The following is an 18,823-nucleotide window of genomic DNA, read 5'->3' on the forward strand; positions in this document are numbered from 1 at the left end:
ACCCAGGGTTGCAAGAGCTGGGAGCTCCTGATACCCAGTCCAGTGCTCATGCCATACTTCTCTTCCTAACTTACACATGGCTTCACAGTGCACTAGTGATAATGTCAGACCTATATTAACATTCACAAACTAGGCTTGAAGGGGGCAAGAGACAAAAGCCCATTGATAAGTCAAAACGTGGAGACCTGGAAGAAGGGTTGGAATCTGGGGGGAACATGGGCCATTATAATGGGGATAAGAGAGAGAAGAGCAAACGTGGGGGAAAATCAAATCAGTATTTTAGCTGTCTGTATACTAATGTGAGAAGTGTGGGGAATAAACAGGAAGAACTAGAAATGCTAGTGAATAAACACAACGATGACATAGTTGGCATCACAGAGACTTGGTGGGATAATACACGAGTGGAATATTGGTATGGAAGGGTGCAGCTTGTTCAGGAAGGACAGGCAGGGAAAAAAGGGAGGAGGTGTTGCCTTGTATATCAAAGATCTATATACTTGGACTAAGGTTGGGATGGAAATAGGAGACAGACTTGTTGAAAGTCTATAGGTAAGGATAAAAGGGGTAAAAAACAACGGCAATGGCATGGTAGGGGTCTACTACAGGCCACCTAACCAGGAAGAAGAGGTGGATGAGGCTTTTTTAAATAACTAACAAAATCATCCAAAGCACAGGATTTGGTGGTGATGGGGGACTTTAACTACCCAGGTATCTGTTGGGAACATAACACAGCAGGCCACAGGTTATCCAACAAGTTCTTGGCATGTATTGGAGATATTTTTTATTTCAGAAGGTGGAGAAAGCTACTAGAATGGAGGCTGTTCTAGATTTGATTTTGATAATAGGGAGAAACTGGTTGAGAATTTGAAAGTGGTAGGCAGCTTGGGTGAAAGTGATCATAAAATGATAGAGTTCGTGATTCTAAGGAATGGTAGGAGGGAGAACAGCAGAATAAAGATAATGGCTTTCAAGAAGGTAGACTTTAGCAAACTCAGGGAGTTGGTAAGTGAGATCCCATGGAAAGCAAGTATAAGGGGCAAAACACTTGGAAAGAATTGGCAGTTTTTCAAAGAGACATTATTAAGGGCACAGGAGCAAACTATCCCACTGCATAGGAAAGATAGGAAGTATGGCAAGAAACCATCCTGGCTTAACCAGGAGATCTTCAATGATCTGAAACTGAAAAAAGAGTCCTACAAAAATGGAAACTAGGTCAAATTACAAAGGATGAATATAAACTGGGGGGAGGGGGCGGGCAAACTTTTTGGCCCAAGGGCCACATCGGGGAACAGAAATTGTATGGCGGGCCATGAATGCTTACAAAATTGGGGCTTTGGGTGGGGTGGGGCTGGGGATGAGGAGTTTGGGGTGTAGGAGGGTGCTCTGGGTTGGGACCGAGGAGTTCGGGGGGTGGGGGGATCAGAGCTGGGGCAGGGGTGCGGGAAGGGGTGCAGGTTCCAGCTGGGAGTGCAGGCTCTGGGATGGGGCTGGGGATGAGAGGTTTGGAGTTCAGAAGGGTGTTCCGGGCTGGGATCGAGGGGTTTGGAGAGCAGGAGGGGGATCAGGGCTGGGGCAGGGGATTGGGACGTGGGGAGAGGCTCAGGGAGGTGCAAGGTCTGAGTGGCGCTTACCTCAAGCAGCGCCCAGAAGCAGTGGCATGTCCCTTCTCCAGCTCCTATGTGGAGGTGTGGCCAGGCGGCTCTGCACACTGCCCCATCCATAGGCACCGCCCCTGCAGCTCCCATTGGAGTGTGTAGGAGCTGGAGTGGGGCCATGCTGTGGCTTCCAGGAGCCATGTGGTCTGACCCCTGACCCAGCGCCCTGGCCAGAGCACCAGAGCGGGGCTGAGCTGCATGGTGCAGCCCCAACCCAGTGCCCCAGCCAGAGCAATGGAGTGGGACAGATTCGCGTGGTGCGGCTCTGACTCAGGGCCCTGGCCAGAGCGCCATCGCGGGGCTGAGTCCATGGTGTGGCTTGCGGACTGGCTTGAAATGGCTCGCAGGCCGGATCTGGCCCAAGGGCCATAGTTTGCCCACCCCGATATAAACAAACAACAAAAGCATGTAGGGACAAAATTAAAGGCCATGGTACAAAATGAGATTAAACTATTTAGAGACAGAAAGGGTAACAAGAAAATATTCTACAAATTCATTAGAAGCAAGAGGAAGACCAAGGATAGGGTAGGTCTGTTACTCAATGTGGGGAGAAAGACAACAGAAAATGTGGAAATGACTAAAGTGCTAAATTACTTTTTGTTTCAATTTTCAACAAAAAGGTTAGTAATGATTGGATGTCTAACATAGTGAATGCCAGTGAAAATGAGGTAGGATTGAAGGCTAAAATAGGGAAAGAACAAGTTAAAAATTACTTAGACAAGTTAGATTTCTTCAAGTTGGCAGGGCCTGATGGAACACATCCTAGAATACTCGAGGAGCTGACCAAGGAGATTTCTGAGCCACTAGTTTTTATCTTTGAAAACTCATGGAAGACAGGAGAGATTCCAGAGAACCAGAAAAGGGCAAATATAATACCAATCTATAAAAAGGGGAAATAAGGACAATCTGGGGAATTATAACCATTCAGGTTAACCTCAGTACCCAGAAAGATAATGGAACAAATAATCAAGCAATCAATTTTTAAACGCCTAGAAAACAATAAGGTGATAAGTAACAGTCAACATGGATTTATCAAGAACAAATCATATCAAAACAACCTAATAGCTTTCTTTGACAGGTAACAAGACTCGTGGATAGGGGGAAGCTGTAGATGTGGTATATCTTGACTTTAGTAAGGCTTTGATAGTCTCTCATGGCTTTCTCATAAACAAATTAGGGAAATACAGCTTAGGTGGAGCTACTATAAAGTGGGTGCATAACTGGTTGGAAAACTGTTCCCAGAGAGTAGTTATTAGTAGTTCCCAGGCAAGCTGGAAGCGCATATTGAGTGGGGTCCCATGCGATCATTTCTGGGTCTGGTTCTGTTCAATGTCTTCATCAGTGATTTAGATAATGGTATAGAGAGTACACTTATAAAGTTTGCGGATGATACCAACCTGGGAGGGGTTGCAAAAGCTTTGGAGGACAGGATTAAAATTCCAAATGATCTGGAGAAACTGGAGAAGTGGTCTGAAGTAAATAGGATGAAATTCAATAAGGACAAATGCAAAGTACTCCACTTAGGAAGGAACAATCAGTTGCACACATACAAAATGGGAAATGACTGCCTAGGAAGGAGTACTGCAGAAAGGGATCTGGGGGTCATAGTGGATCACCAGCTAAGTATGAATCAACAGTGTAATGTTGTTGCAAAAAAGGCAAACAACATTCTTGGGCTGTGTCTACACTGCCACTTTCAGCGCTAAAATTTTAGTTATTGAGGCGTGTGAAAAAAACACTACCTGAGCGACAAAAGTTTTAGCATTGAAAAGCACCAGTATAGACAGCGTTTTATCACTGGGAGCCGGTCTCCAGGTAATAAAACTACCACTGCTCGTTCAGGGTGGGGTTTTTTTATTGCCGGGAGAGCCCTCCCTCGGAGATAAAGTGTGTCTACACGGCCCATGTCACAGAGTGGCCACAGCCGCCCTGTAATGTGGGCAGTAGACATATCCTGAGATGTATTAGCAGAAGTGTTGTAAGCATGACAGGAGAAGTAAGGCCTCATCTGGAGTATTGTGTCCCGCTCTGGGCCCCACATTAGAGAAAAGAATTGGAGAAAGTCCAGAGAAGAGCAAAAAAAAAAAAAATGATTAAAGAAAACATGAGCTATCAGGGAAGATTGAAAAAATTGGGTTTGTTTAGTCTGGGGAAAGAAGGCTGGGAGGGGACATGATAACAATTTTCAAGTACATAAAAGGTTGTTACAAGAGGAGAGCAAAAAATTGTTCTCCTTAACCTCTGAAGATAGGACAAAGAAGCAATGGGTTTAAATTGCAGCAAGGGAGGTTTAGGCTGGACATTAGGAAAAACTTCCTAACTGTCAGGGTGGTTAAACACTGGAACAAATTGCCTCGGGAGGTTGTGGAATCCCCATCCTTGGAGGTTTTTAAGAACAGGTTAGACAAACACCTGTCAGGAATGACAGGTTTCAGAGTAACAGCCGTGTTAGTCTGTATTCTCAAAAAGAAAAGGAGTACTTGTGGCACCTTACCGACTAACCAATTTATTTGAGCATAAGCTTTCGTGAGCTACAGCTCACTTCATCGGATGTCAGGAATGGTTAGTTACTGAGCACAGGAGACTGGACTAGATGACCTCTCAAGGTCCCTGCTAGTCCTACACTGCTATGATTAAGCTGTTATGCTATGTTATATCAAGTAATTTAGAAACACTTCTGTGGCAGAGACTGATTAATGAACTGGACATTTAGAAGCCTTGCATAAATTCATGGCAGTCATTACTTTGCACACACACACAGTGCAAACTATGTAGATGTGATTTTTTTTAACACAATGGAGATGATCAAGCTGCTTCGAGATCAGTGTTTGTGTGGAGCCACCTTACCATGTTTCCAACCCTGTTGATGAATAAGCAGGTTTGTTTTAAATATCAATTGTGTTTAATTTGTAAATTGGTTTTTTAATCTAGTTTTTTAACATTATGGATGAATTTAATGATCCTGAAAATGAAAGACAAATAGCATGGGTAGACTCATGCATAGTACAGGAAGTTTCAGAGCAAGCTGTTTCTCACATCTGCAGGTACATTTCTTTCCTGACCTGCACCAACCTCACTATTCAAGTCCTTAGCCTTTTTTGAGCAGACATTTCCAGTTGCATTGAATAATGCAAGGCTGGAGGGTGGTTTTGTGATGTGTTCAAAATGTCTAGGACGGGGACCAAAGTTGTCTTCTCTTTTGATCTAATCCAGGTGTGACCCCGAATCTCCAGATGTGAAAATGCATTACCTCCCCCCAGAAATGCTGCGTTCAGTACAACTGACCATTGACGACACTGTTTATTTTTTCAGAAAGTTTTTCTAATTTCTGCATCATCTGGCTTTAGCCTGAAATGGGGGGGCAATTGTTCTCGCTGAATCTTTTTTGTGCTGGAAAGCTATGGACTGCAGATATTTTTGCCTTCGACATTTAGCAATACAAGAAACAAGCAATCCAAAATAATTGAGTTAGAGATTTTGCTATAGAACAAACATAAATCCAAGCATTCATCTCACTGAAGAAGTTCACCCTTTAACAATCAATGGAATTGCTGGAGCTACAAAGATAAGCTATAATGATGCACTGATCACCTTGCCACAGACACTTGATATAGCCCGTCAGTTCTCTGGCTAGTGTGAGAACCACTACACCTCTCTTTCTAAGCGTGAGTTTTGTGTTTACTAGTACAAGCTGTAATGTAGCATCCCCCTAACCTTGTGGAATTTGTGATTGTGGCATTACTTTCTTGTTTTGCATCTTTAAGAAGAGGTCTACACTTGGAGCTAGGGGTGTGATTCCCAGCTCATGAAGACCTATTCCTGTTAGCTCTTATCTGAACCAGCACGCCAAAAATAGTAGCGTAGCTGGTGTAGCACACGTCATGGCAGCAGCAGCGCAGGCTAGCTGCCCCGGGCACAAAGCAGAGCCATGCAGAACCTGGGTGAATCTTTCTGTCGTTTCCTTTGGGTCACGTGGGACTGCCTGAAGTTTGGCGTTAATATGACCCAAAAAATCTCAAAGATAAATTTACCTAAAACTGACACATGTTGACTAGCTTCTGGTTGAAATAAATTTATTTATCTTCGCTTTTTCTCTAGCACCCATTGCCATGGTATATAAGTGCTTGACCAAGAAAAACTGCCGAGTATCTCCATAAGTCCCTATTTGATATTTGAAGCTTAGCTCAAGTCTACTGAACAACCTTTCTATGAGCCTGGCCCAAGTCTTGTGTTTGAAAAGAAACCTGGAACTGGGTGAGTTTTGCTCTGTTTTTGCATTTTGTTATGAAGGTTTTTGCCCAACGAGCTGCAGTAAGCAGAACAGGGCTAGTAACTGGAAGGGACACCTACAGGAAAAACTTAGCTGCAGCAGGAAGTGTGGTCAGCTGTTCATGAATGGATACTTTGCTCTCTGCGCTATTCCTGGAGCAGGGGTTAAGAGGGATTGTGCTGCTGGAGGAACTGTCTTTTGGTAAGATGTAAAAAGTCATGACCACTTGCAGTCATTAAAGATCCCCTTTTGGCACTGTTCTCCAAACAGGGATGTTTAACAGAGTGTCCTGACCAAATTTTCCTTGGAGTAACTGTGCATCTAAATGTCCCCTGCCATTTCAGCTGGGTAAAATATTCACTTCCTCGGAACAAAGGAATTGCCTGTGGTTTATGCAGTTCCGGATGTTGGGCTAGACTCTTAGATGATGTAAATCAGTGTAGCTCTATTAACTTCAAGGAAGTTATGTAGATTTACACCAGCTGAGAATTTGACTCTTTTTCTCAGGCTGTGGTCATACCTACATGTTTCAGGGGAAGCTGCAAAAGAGCCCCATAATGAGCAATTAGGGAATAATCTGATCATTGGGAAAGCTTCTTCCTAACCCCAGGCAATTAATTAGTAGCTGGACTATACTCTGAAGCATGAGGAATTTATATTCCTTATCTATCTAATGAAGCCAACTGTCCTAAATTCATTTTTACTATGAACTGTGAAAAAATGGTTCCAGTCCACCACAGAGCTGGTTGTTTTTCAGCAGTGGGTGAAGTGATTTCAGAATATCCATTGCTTGTAAAACATTTTGGGATCCTATGAGATTAAAGATGCTATATGTGATATATTATTTATAAGGCTGTGATTTAATCATGGGTATTTTTAGTAAAAGTCATGGATAGGCTATAAACAAAAATTCATGGCCCGTGACCTGCCCATGACTTATACTATAAATACCCCTGACTAAATCTGGGGGGGGGCATTGCTGGGGGGCACCCTGGGGAGGGGGGCGCTGCAGAGGGGTGGGGCTGCTAACAGCAGCTGCTCCAGCCCGGGGACCACTGCCATGGGCCACCGACAGCGGCTGCTCTGGCCCCTTGGACTGCTGCTGGGGGGTGTTCCGGGGGGGGGGGGGTTACTGCTGGGGGGGTGTGCCACTGCTCGGGGGGTGCCCGGGGCCAGTAGCACCAGCTAATGGGGGCTACCAACAGTGGCTGCTCTGGCCACCCCTGGGACCACTGCTCAGGCGGTCCCCGGGGCCAGCTGCCTGGGACCACCCAAGCACCAGCTGGTGTGGCTGTCCCCAGGGCCACCTGAGCAGCTGCTTGGGCGGCCCTGGGGTCGGCCACACTGGCCGCTGCAGAAGTCACGGAGGTCATGGAAAGTCTCGAAATCCATGACTTCCGCGACCTCCGTGACAGACATGGAGCCCTTATTATTTATGGAAAGCACTGTGTAAAACAAATGCAAATAGGCGGGCATCAGAAACATCCGTGATAAAAAATAAGGAATATGTTACAAATTCTTAAATTATATACTTGGCTCCAAAGTTCTGACATTTTAACAAGTTCAGTAAGAATGAGATGATTTTCTCCCCTTATTTGTCCCATGCCTGCAGCTATCTGGTGGGAAGCCTTTGCCCAGATTTCAAAATATTTTTAGCTGAGTGTGGTGCATTTGCTGATGTTGCTTTTCATTCCCTTTGCATTATCATAGGTGTGGCAGGTGAATCACAGAGAAATAATTACTTACTCAGGTGTAGACTTGTATTCTACCTTTTTTAGCAGACAGACTATTGCATGGAGATAATATTTCCAATGGGATATTAAGAGAGACTAGCCACAAAGCACATGTGCAGGGGGGAAAGCTCAGCTGCCCTGTGCAAATGCAGGAAGTCCTCATCCTATACAGGCCTCCAAAACTGGCCGCATAACCTCCGTCACTATGTAAGGCATGACTGCACTCTGTGACCACTCTGAATAGTGGCGAAGAGTATCAAAGGAACATTACTGCTGTTTCAAGAAGGATTCACTTTAACCCGCCATCTATGTGATGCAGATTTGGTCAGGGACTCAATGTACAGCAACTATTTCCTGATTCGGTACCCTGCTGGCTCTTCAGACTCTTTTCTTGCACAGCCCCTCATCCATGTGAACAGGGAGTGCATTGGATGCTGTGGCAGCCATGCTCCGATAGAGTTGCCTTTTCCCCTTTGCAGCTGTTCATAAATTACATTACACATTTATTTTTTGTGATTTTCCAAACCCACCCACCCCTTGGAACACTGAAACAAACATGCAAAATTAAGGACACCCACACCCCTTAATGCATTCCATAATTTATGGACAGCCCCTTCATCACATAGCCCAGAATCTGCTTTTGCCTTCCCACTCAGGATGTAGAAACAGGGAGCATGGGGGCCTATGTAACTTCAGTGTCCTCTGAAAGTATTCATTGTGCTGCTGGCAGGAAGGCAATTTTCTTTGTCAGGGAGGGAAACCCTAACTCTTTGTGTACTTTGTTTTGGAGGGTCGTTTTCTGAAATCAGGATGTACCTCCCCTGCTGTGCATCATGGGAAGGGACTCCTAGCAGTTTAGGAAAGTACAGGACTTCACAGCTCTTGTGCTAATTGGAAAAGAGACATAAAAAGGGAAGCAAACTAATCAAATCTAATATTTTTCCATGTCTAAGTAAAGGTAGTTTATTTAAAGTGTTGGGAATCAAACACACTGCAGTATAAATAAAGGACAACTTTATGGAGGGATAGATAGGGTATAAATACCATGATTGATGCTATAGTTTCTTAAACAAACTTTTAAAATAAACACCAAGGGCCAAATTGAGCACTGATGTACATCCTGTGAATGCCATTCATTTCAAAGGGTAAATCAGCACTGAATTTTGTCCCGTGGATGCATATGCAGTGCTCACTGATTGCAGTATAACAGGAGCTGTGTATACATATCCCAGGGAAGAATCTGGCCTAAAGTTAAATTGATGTAATTATTAGAAGGTGGGGGGAGTGGGGGAGGGGGAATTTAGAGAGAGAGAGAGAGAGAGAAGAGGGAAGATCCTGGAAAAAGCTAGACAGGTGGCCACCCTAGAGAGTATTATAGACAGTTCTGGTTGTGACACCAATAGTTAAGTTTGCCCAAGACTTGCTGTTATAAGATCCTGTTTTCAGTTGCTTATAGTTTGGCTAAACATTTGAGCTGAAATTTTCCTTGAGGAGTGTCTGCCTCAGACTGACTTTTTGTGGGAAGTTTCAGATAAAATGGTTTTTATCTAAAATACATTATTTTATCCATGTTTGTCATAAATATAAAGGGAAGGGTAACCACCTTTCTGTATACAGTGCTATAAAATTCCTTCTGGCCAGAGGCAAATTCCTTCTTTCACCTGTAAAGGGTTAAGAGGCTAAGGTAACCTTGCTGGCACCTGACCCAAAATGACAAATGAGGGGACAAGATACTTTCAAATCTGGAGATGCGGGGGACAAAGGATCTGTCTGTGTGATGCTTTTGCCGGGAACAGATTAGAAATGCAGCCTTCCAACTCCTGTTAAGTTAGTTAGTAATCTAGCTAGAAAAGAGTTAGATTTCCTTTTGTTTAATGGCTGGTAAAATAAGCTCTGCTGGATGGAATGTATATTCCTGTTTTTGTGTCTTTTTGTAACTTAAGGTTTTGCCTAGAGGGATTCTCTATGTTTTGAATCTGATTACCCTGTAAGGTATTTACCATCCTGATTTTACAGAGGTGATTCTTTTACCTTTTCTTTAATTAAAATTCTTCTTTTAAGAACCTGATTGATTTTTCATTGTTCTTAAGATCCAAGGGTTTGGGTCTGTGTTCACCTGTAAAAATTGGTGAGGATTATTATCAAGCCTTCCCCAGGAAAGGGGATGTAGGGATTGGGGGGATATTTTGGGGGAAAACATCTCCAAGGGGCTCTTTCCCTGTTCTTTGTTTAAAATGCTTGGTGGTGGCAGCATACGGTTCAAGGACAAGGCAAAGTTTGTACCTTGGGGAAGTTTTTAACCTAAGCTGGTAAGAATAAGCTTAGGGGGTCTTTCATGCAGGTCCCCACATCTGTACCCTAGAGTTCAGAGTGGGGAAGGAACCTTGACAATGTTAAAAAAATGCATACAGCTCGTTTCCTTGAGAAGATGTAGCAACTCTGGGAGCAGGGACTTGACATTTGGCAGGGGTATTGTGAGCATCAGGGATGTGTCTTTTGCCATCCCTGTGGAAAATCTGCCCAAATTTGGCCAAGTTATAAGCCTCTGAAAAATTTCAGCTTACACATGCTCAGGGAAGGCTTCTTAGTTTGTCAACTAAATTTGCTGAAGATTTTGTCTTCATTGAGCTTGCTCTACTCCACACAGTTCCTACATGAGACTGGACTGGGCATGTGGCCATCCCCACACAGTGACTGAGCATGCTCCATCCTGGAGCTGCAGGGGCTAAGCCAGGACTTTCATGGCAGCTCCTCCTCCCATTTACTGCAGGCCACTGTGGTGCTGGGTGCCTTAACTAAGAGAGGGAGACTGTCTCTTCTGTGTTCTCAGTCTTTCTCTGCTGGCACCCAAGCAGTGTGGAGGAGAAGGAGGAAGCAGACTGACTGAAACACAGAGAGGTGAGTAGGAGAAGGAGGAAGCAGACTGACTGAAACACAGAGAGGTGAGTAACTATGGTAGGCCATATGGTGAGGCCCATTATTGTGCCGTGCCATTCCAGCAAGAGGGGCACTATATAGTCTGTGAAATTTGATTCAGACAATAACATGAGAGATTTTATGTTAAAAGTCCTCTGCAAGAAACCTTGAAGTTTTTGTCATGGCACATCCAAAGTTATCTGGCTGGCAACAGTTTTTGACACCATGCTGATTAAAGAATTTTTGCCTATAATTTCCTGAATATTTGCCTAATCTTGGCCCAAGATGTTCAAAATAATTGAAATATATTCAAAAATGTCTTGCAATGATCAGTGAAAGCATAATACATCTTATAGATGATACATGGGTGAAAACATGCTCAAAATGTTCCAAAAAATGGTCAGAGTTTGTATTTTATCTTTGAATTATGCATGGAATTGTTTATAAGGCCCAGAAGTCTGGTCTGCCTAGTGCATAATATACACCAATATTTTTCTCATTTATCATGCAAACAGATTATGTGCAATAATTAGCCATATCTCTATTTTGGTAAAATTAGTGGTGCAAAACTTTACCCTGCTCCCAATTTGTCTTATCATCAGCAATACTCATGGTTCAGTATCGCTATTAATGTGTTCCATTTTAACTCCAGGCAAAGAATTTGGATGATAAATGCATGATATTTAAAATTAATTTTTTCCTAAATATTCATAGTAACATGTCTTTTCATGGCAAACAGCATATTTTTCTCAGTGGCAGTGTTATAGAAAAATAGCACATACAGTCTTTTATGGGAGATTTTGATGTCTCAAATGATGATACATTTGATTTCAAATAAAAGGAAGTCAGTGTAGGAACACAACAAAGGGTGCTTGTACCTAGCACCACTGCATTTTTGTAGCAGCAATTAATATTTATGGCACATTGCACGTACAGCAATAAACATTGTTAACCATGTAGATTTTCAGAAAGTGGCTTTGTGTTGTCTCCTAGATGTTGCGGTTTTTTTTCCCCTTCATTTTTTAGCATCCAGTGTGCAAATGTTGGAAAGTTAACCCAGTATTGAGCCACTTGCACCACATAAAAAGAGACAGTAGTAAAGCTTGGTGGCTTTGAATTTGACCAGTTCCATGTATTCAACCAATATGGTCGTGCTCAAGGATGGTCACGAAGACCAGGAAATCCCTTGTCAATCATCTAAGATTCCAAAGAATTCAGTTTAATAAAACTGGTTTGCACTGTTATATGTATCTAGCCTCAGTCTCTGGGAAATCTTGTCCTACTCCTTGGCAGCAGTTTCCTACCCTTTTGCTAGTGCTGATGATGCTCTGGTAAAAACCAACAAATCAGCTCTGCTCTATCTTCAATTCAAAGGTGGAGACTGCCTTACTGACCACATTCCAGAGAATAGTGCAATAATCTTTGATGGAATGGCTGTCATCCAAGCATTACGTGATATTCTTTCAACATTGGGTGAGCTTGCAGATGCCCTTTTAATGTACATAATTAAGCTTGCAAGAAAGTACAAGTGTACTTTCTTTAGACTTTGTCACAGATCAGTAACTCAATGTGAACATCAAAAATGTGGAACAGTCACGCTGAGCAGCAGGTGGCTTCCAAGTGGTACAAATCTATGGAAAGGACCAGAAAACCTCCAGTCAGTGGAAGAAGATTCTTTCTTATGGCAACAATAAGGAAGCACTTCAGACATTCTTGTACATGATGTGAAGGGATGCAGATTTGCAAGCTGTAGGAAAGGACATCATTCTCTACATAGCTCATGGAGAAGAGTGTTACTGTCTGGCTGTGCAGAAGGGTTCAGTGACAGTCACAGCTGTTGATGAATTAAGTTGTGACCACGAAGAATGTGACTACGTGAAACAGGCTGCAAAGGACTACCAGACTGTGATCATTAGGAACCCAGATACAGATGTTACAGTCATAGGCATCAGTCTTAAGTCACAACGGCCAGTCAATTCGCATTTCTTCAGTTGTGATGGGAATCAAAGCCACACTATTGATTTGGAGAAAGTCACTTCAACTCTAGGCCCGAAAGTAAGTATCCCCTTTATTGGACTCCACACGTTCACAGGATGTGATTCTGCAAGTGCCTTCTATTGAAAAGGAAAGAGAAAGGCATTTGCTGTGGCTTCTCAGAGTGAAGAGTTCCTGGATGCTTTCACAGACCTTGGGAAAGACTTTACACTTCAAGACTCAACTTTCCTTGTGCTTGAGAAATGTGTGTGCCATCCGGTATGGCCATGCTTCACCATAGGATGTCAGTGATGCCCGATGCAAGGTGTTCTGCCTAGCTTCATCTTCACTGCCTGAACTGAGCGTGCCACCAACATGTAATGCTCTACACCAATGCAGCAAGCAGGCAAATGACCAGGCTGCTATAATGAGGTACTCTCTTGTTGACAGGATGAATGCTCATTCCCCTGGTGGCCCTGGATAGCATTTAGAAAACAAGGAGCTTGTCATGACCTGGATGGCAAGAAATCCAGCACCAGATTGTATGTTGCAGTGATTCATGCCTGCAAGCATGTAAAATGTCAAACATGGTGATGTTCCATTGTTCCTGTTTTGCTGCTGGGCTTTCCTGCCCAGGCTTGTGTCAGAAGTGTGAGAACATTGACCAAAAGGCTGCTGAACCTGTTATTCACAATGATGACGTGTCCGGCAAGAGTGATTGTGGTGAGTAGGATGCCGGACTGGGAAATAAAAATGTACTTTACTCAGGGAATAAGCAATACAGGACCAATAACAATATATATAATTCACAGCCAACACTGGACTTGAAATAGAAAATACAATTTTGACTTATATCAATAATTATGTCAGTTCATACCAATTCAGATAAACTGCCACTTATAAATATTTGAGCAAGAAATAAAGGGCAGTCCAGTCAAAAGATTTGTGTTTTACTTGGTTCAGTGTTGTGGCTGAAGAAACATGCTCATTGCCAAGGAAAATAACGTTTTAGGCATTTTCATAAATTTAATATATTTGATGCATTTTTCTATCATTTCATGTAGTTAGGCTGGTGCACAAACACTTCTCTTGAGGGTAAATGGTAACATAATTCAGCCTACAGTGAAAGGTGAGTATTGCCAAGAAAAACAAATGATAGGGATGGGGTAATATTTTGACCTATACTTACTACGAAAAGCTAGTCATGGTAATTTATTGCACATTATCTGTTAGACTGATGGTAGAAAATATTAATGCATAAACACGCCAGTAGGGCAAGAATTTGTAATTCTTTAGCACATTTTATTATCCACAACTACTAAAAATAAAAGATTTTTCACCCAAATTGGCTATTTGCAATATTTTTTCTTGTGTATGACTTCTAAGTTCCTCAGTCCATTCTGCCTTGCCTGTAATATACTTCCATATACATTTCAATCATTTGCAGTCAATTTGGGCCTTTACAGGGCAAATATTAATGAAATTATGGACAAGAACTATTTTCGGTATGGTATCAAAATTGGTAACTTTGTGCCATGACAGAAAAATGTAGGGTTTCTTGCAGAGAACTTTTAATGCAAGGCCTCTCAGGTTATTGGCTGTATAAATCTGCAGAGAGTAAGTGGTACCCCTAGTGCCGGAATGAAACTCATTTTCTAAGCACAATAATGGGCCTCACTGTCTGGCCTATGCTGTGGGGCGGTAGGTGAAGAGATGCAGGGTTGGAAGACACGTGCAGGAGCCTGAGGGAGAGGAGGGAATTGGGAGACTTGGGGAAGGGAGTTAGGAGCAAGAGCTGGGATGGGAAGAGAGGCATGAGCAAAAGTGGCATGATGACATACTAATTTTCCACAGGACCTCTACCTTAGTCAGTGCACAGGATGGGTGGTGTGCTGAGAATGAATCAGGGTGGTGTTGGGGGTTGAGGCTGTTGTCTGTTGGTTACATGAACAATGTTAATTCTGGTGTTTCCTTCCTTCAGAGTGCATGACTTTGTAAACTGAATGTTCTTTTAATGTAGTTTTGGGGGATGTAATTGGATATTTAAGTTTGTAAGGAACTTAGATACAATGGTTGTGAAGACATTATAAAACAAAGACAGGTATTAAAATGACAAAAAACAAAAACAAATGAATAAACAAAACCCCCCCAAACCAAACCAAATCAAAGCCCCAAACCCCAAAACAAAACAAAACCTCAAACAAACCCAAACCAAAAAATTCACAAATCACCAGAGCAGAAAGAGATTTAATGTATATATGAATCATGCTAATTTAATTAAAAAACACCCTAACAACAAGCAAAACTATATGCTTCAAATTTATACTCAGTTTCTATAGACACAAAATCACTGGAACCTAAAGAAAGTAAACCACATGAGTATAGATTTTCAACAATTGAAACAATTAATGTATAGGCTAAAAGTTTCAATGCTAGGCACCTAAGCGGCCTGATTTTCAGAGGAGATTACCAACATTTAGGTGCTTAAATATAAAAGGAAGTGTCTAACTTGAGGCATCTAAATTTTAAAAATTTTAGCCATAACGGATAAGGCCAACCCCAGAACAAACAACTGTCACAAATCATACTGTGAATACTGCAACAGATAACTTTCCAAAAGATTGTACCAAACAGTGAAAATAATGAAAAAAATTATATTGTGTTAACCGGGCTGAATTATCTCTTTGGGAATGAATGAAGATTAAAAATGGAGACTCATTTTTGGGTGAAATGGAACAAGAATTTTGTGATCACAGTATCTGACAAATGACATCTTTCCGCCTAGGTCACCAATATTTCAATTTAAATCTGCATGTATGATTTTCTAGAGCATTTGAGGGTTTCTCGACTTCTGTTCTCATATTAGTGGCTTTTTCACAGTGTTGAGATAGTCAGACCAGGAACTGGTAGCATGAAGGCCTGGACTAAGTATTCCTATTGTGGGTACTGGGATTGGTGGGCTCTGGATTAAGTGTACCTATTGTGGTAGCCAGAAGCTGGGAATGGGCGACAGGGGATAGATCACTTGATGATTACCTGTTCTGTTCATTCCCTGTGTGGCACCTGGCATAGGCCACTGTCCGAAGACAGGATACTGGGCTAGATGGACCTTTGGTCTGACCCAGTATGGCTGTTCTTATGTTCCTAAAAATGGCAGGCCTAGTCCCAACCATAGTTAAAGGCCTGCCCCCTGGTGGGGGAGGAACCACTAAGCCCAGGCCACAAATGATTACGTGGGAGAACGAATTAGAAAACAGCAATGGGAGTGAAGGTCAAAGGTTAAAAATCAGGGATTCAGAAGGGGACACAAAGCAGAGAACCCTGACAGTGTCCACCACTCCTTAAAGAAGTCTAAGGAGTCAGTGGATACCACCCACAGGAATCATACCAGTGGTATGATTTGATAAGGGACCAAAAATAGGCCTCAAAGTTGCCGAGTGCTTCTCCTGCCCCACCAAGCTTTCTCCTCCTGGTTTGGTGGTGGCCATTTTGGCCAGTGCCAGGAGCAGGTTGATGGGGAGATCTCACGACATCCTGGGACCATGGATAAGGTGTGCAAAGATAAACAGGTGAGGGGAAAAGTGCAGCCAGAACCTCAGTAAAAGATTCTGAAGGAGCCGGAAGAATGGCTGCAGCCTGACATATTCTACATAGATGTGACCCAAGGTCTCTTTCTTGCCACAGATAGGAGAGGTGTCATGGGATTCCATAAACTGTGCCAAATAATGCCTGTGCTCATTGCTCCATGGAGAAACTGCCAACTAATATCCCCAGAGAGTCATGAAACCATAGCAGAATACAGACTGGCCCACTACGGCTCCCTGCCCACTGGATTAAGTGCAGAGGATGCATGCTGGGGATGAGAGAGGGATTCTAGCAATGGGCAGGCAGGGCAGATTAGGACTCTCCATCAAACAAAACTCCTGACATTCCCTGCTGAATGCCCTACAAGCTCCCCCTTTTGCTCATGACTCTAAAAACAAGTTGATGACACACAGAAGCTGGCTAAAATAGTGAGGGCCAGAGTGTAAGGGGCCCTTGAGTGGGCTTGCAGATGGGTAGGGGAGCACAAGCAATCCTTCCTCTCCGATGTTCTACATTCCTGGCACTCAGGGGAGCACAGGGATTGTTTGCTTTTGTTCCACTCTGAGGAGCAGGATACCAAAAAGGGAGTGAAGAGGAAGCAGCATAGCTCAGCTCCCGTTCCTGACTGCACCAGCTTAAACACCCGGGTTTATGCTTCTGGGAGCAATCTGTGGACAGAGCAGACTGTACACCACCTGTGCACAAAGAGAAATCGGGGAGAGAGTATACCTGCCTGAGACACAATCTCTGGTGCTCCTGCTGAGGCAGGGCTGTTGCTTAAAAGCCAGGATCTGCCCCTAAAGATTAAAACAGCAATATTAGGAGGCATCGTGCGAAGAAATTTCCCCTTTCACGATGGTTCTGTTGAAAGCAATGACACAATCACAGCACTGAACAGAGATGGCAGTTAGGGGTAGATGTTTGGAGTTGTGTGTGGGTGTTTAGATACAAAATTTCCAATAACAAGTTAATGATTTGTGCAGGTAACTTTTGCAAAAATGTGCCATTATTGTATTTCTTAATGGCTTCAGTCTACCCTATCAATGCTTCTGCTGTGATCACAAATCCTCATCACCTCATTTATTAAGCTCACCTGTCTTCTAAACAGGGCATGTTTTGTGCACCATCAAGCCAAATTGATATATTTAATTATATAGCTTTAAAAAATGTGTATCCGTATTGCAGCAATTCTTAAAACATGAAACCTCAACACTTTGCCTGGATTTTGTCGAGTGAGATGACTCATTATGCCTGGAAAGAAGATCTTGTAATTTTGTTATATTTTGCTGACATTAAGAAAATATTATGCTTTGCGTACATCAGGGACAGCCAAAATAGCAAACCCATTATTAGTGTGGGGTGGTGGCGAAGAGGTAAGATGCGTTACACACCCTTATAAAACACATTTGAGCATGTTTTCAAGCCCCATTTTTTTTTTGTTTCAGAAAATCAGTTTTGGGAGAAAATGGAGCTGTGACTGACAGAAAGACAAGCCAGAAAACAGCGTTACGTTTAATCTACTCCTTCTATGTCAGCATCTCCTGTTTGCTGCGTGGGCTGCTCTGCTGGGGTGCCTTCAAATTTTTCAGCCTTTGGCACACATTCAGTGGACTTCAGAGCAAGACTCAGCTGCCCAGAGGGATTCCCTGCCTCTGGCTGAGGGGTGGGATGGGAAGGAGGCCCTGGATCTGTGAGACAAAGAGGACTGCATGCTTGAGGGTCAGCTGGCTCTGGATTACTGGTCTCACTGGAGACTGTGAGGGGATCCTGCACGTGATGGGTCACCATGAATGCTGCAGCTAGATTCTTCAGGATGTTCTCATCAATCATGGAGAGCTCTGCACTATCCTGTTCAGTAACGGAAGGACTTGCATCAGCCTCTTTTCCCAAGATGTCATCATTTCTATCCTCCTCATCCTCCTCTTCCTCGTTAGTGAATTTTGCTTCTTTTATTTTTTTGTACAGTTCATTCCTCTCTTCCTGCAGCGCTCTGCAAAGGTTCTCTAGCCTCTGGATTTTCAGCACGAAGCACTCGTACTCCTTAGCCCTCATTGCTTTCTGTGATCGAATCAAAATCAGGCAAAGGTGTAGAAAAATGGAGTTAATATTCATGAAGTTCACACACGTATGTTGCAGTTATAAAGATATAATTTGTTACATGCAACCTTTCTTCACTGCAAGGTAGCTGGAGTCCCCAGAGTAATCAGATGCAATTACAATCTTCCTAATTAAGTACTAATTCATCCCAGTTAACTGAAGTGTGTCACTTAAGTGGTAAATAAGGCATTCTGCAGGTCCTCTGCACTCAGCTGAATTTCACCGAGAGATATGAGGCATAGGCATAGCCATGAATAATCTCTAGTGATAGAAGGACCATAAAACATTCAGAATGTCAGTACAGATAAGCACCCAAAACCTGTATTGCTTATCTGGACTTCCTGGAACACTGTGTTGGAATTTTCCTGAGAACAGGCTGCCTCATATTTTCAATCCATCTTGTTTTTGGTTGGCTGGAAATTCTGTGAGAACAGCCTTTCTTGCAGCATTTTGTGGACATCTACATTTTCTGATTCTAGCTGGACGTAGAAGTCCACAAAAATGACAATACTGGAGGTTGCAGCGGGGACGTTATTCATTCTTTTTTCAAACCTCAGAAACTTAGTCCAGGTTACAATTAAGTTTGGGATGAA

The 18,823-nt window shown here is 42.9% G+C and overlaps 1 protein-coding gene across 1 annotated transcript in view; it reads right to left on the bottom strand.

The window, feature by feature from the left end:
* Positions 1 to 14,778: 14,778 nt before the first annotated feature.
* The window catches only part of TXLNB (taxilin beta), a 65,354-nt gene continuing 61,309 nt past the window's right edge, over positions 14,779 to 18,823 (bottom strand). Inside the window, exon 10 of the mRNA XM_048844402.2 lies at positions 14,779 to 18,191. Within this exon, the coding sequence (XP_048700359.2) occupies positions 17,646 to 18,191 (546 nt within the window). The 3' untranslated portion in view covers positions 14,779 to 17,645. The remainder of the gene's footprint in view (positions 18,192 to 18,823) is intronic.

This window comes from Caretta caretta, chromosome 3 (assembly GCF_965140235.1).
Source record: "Caretta caretta isolate rCarCar2 chromosome 3, rCarCar1.hap1, whole genome shotgun sequence".
Classification (NCBI taxonomy): Eukaryota; Metazoa; Chordata; order Testudines; family Cheloniidae; genus Caretta; species Caretta caretta.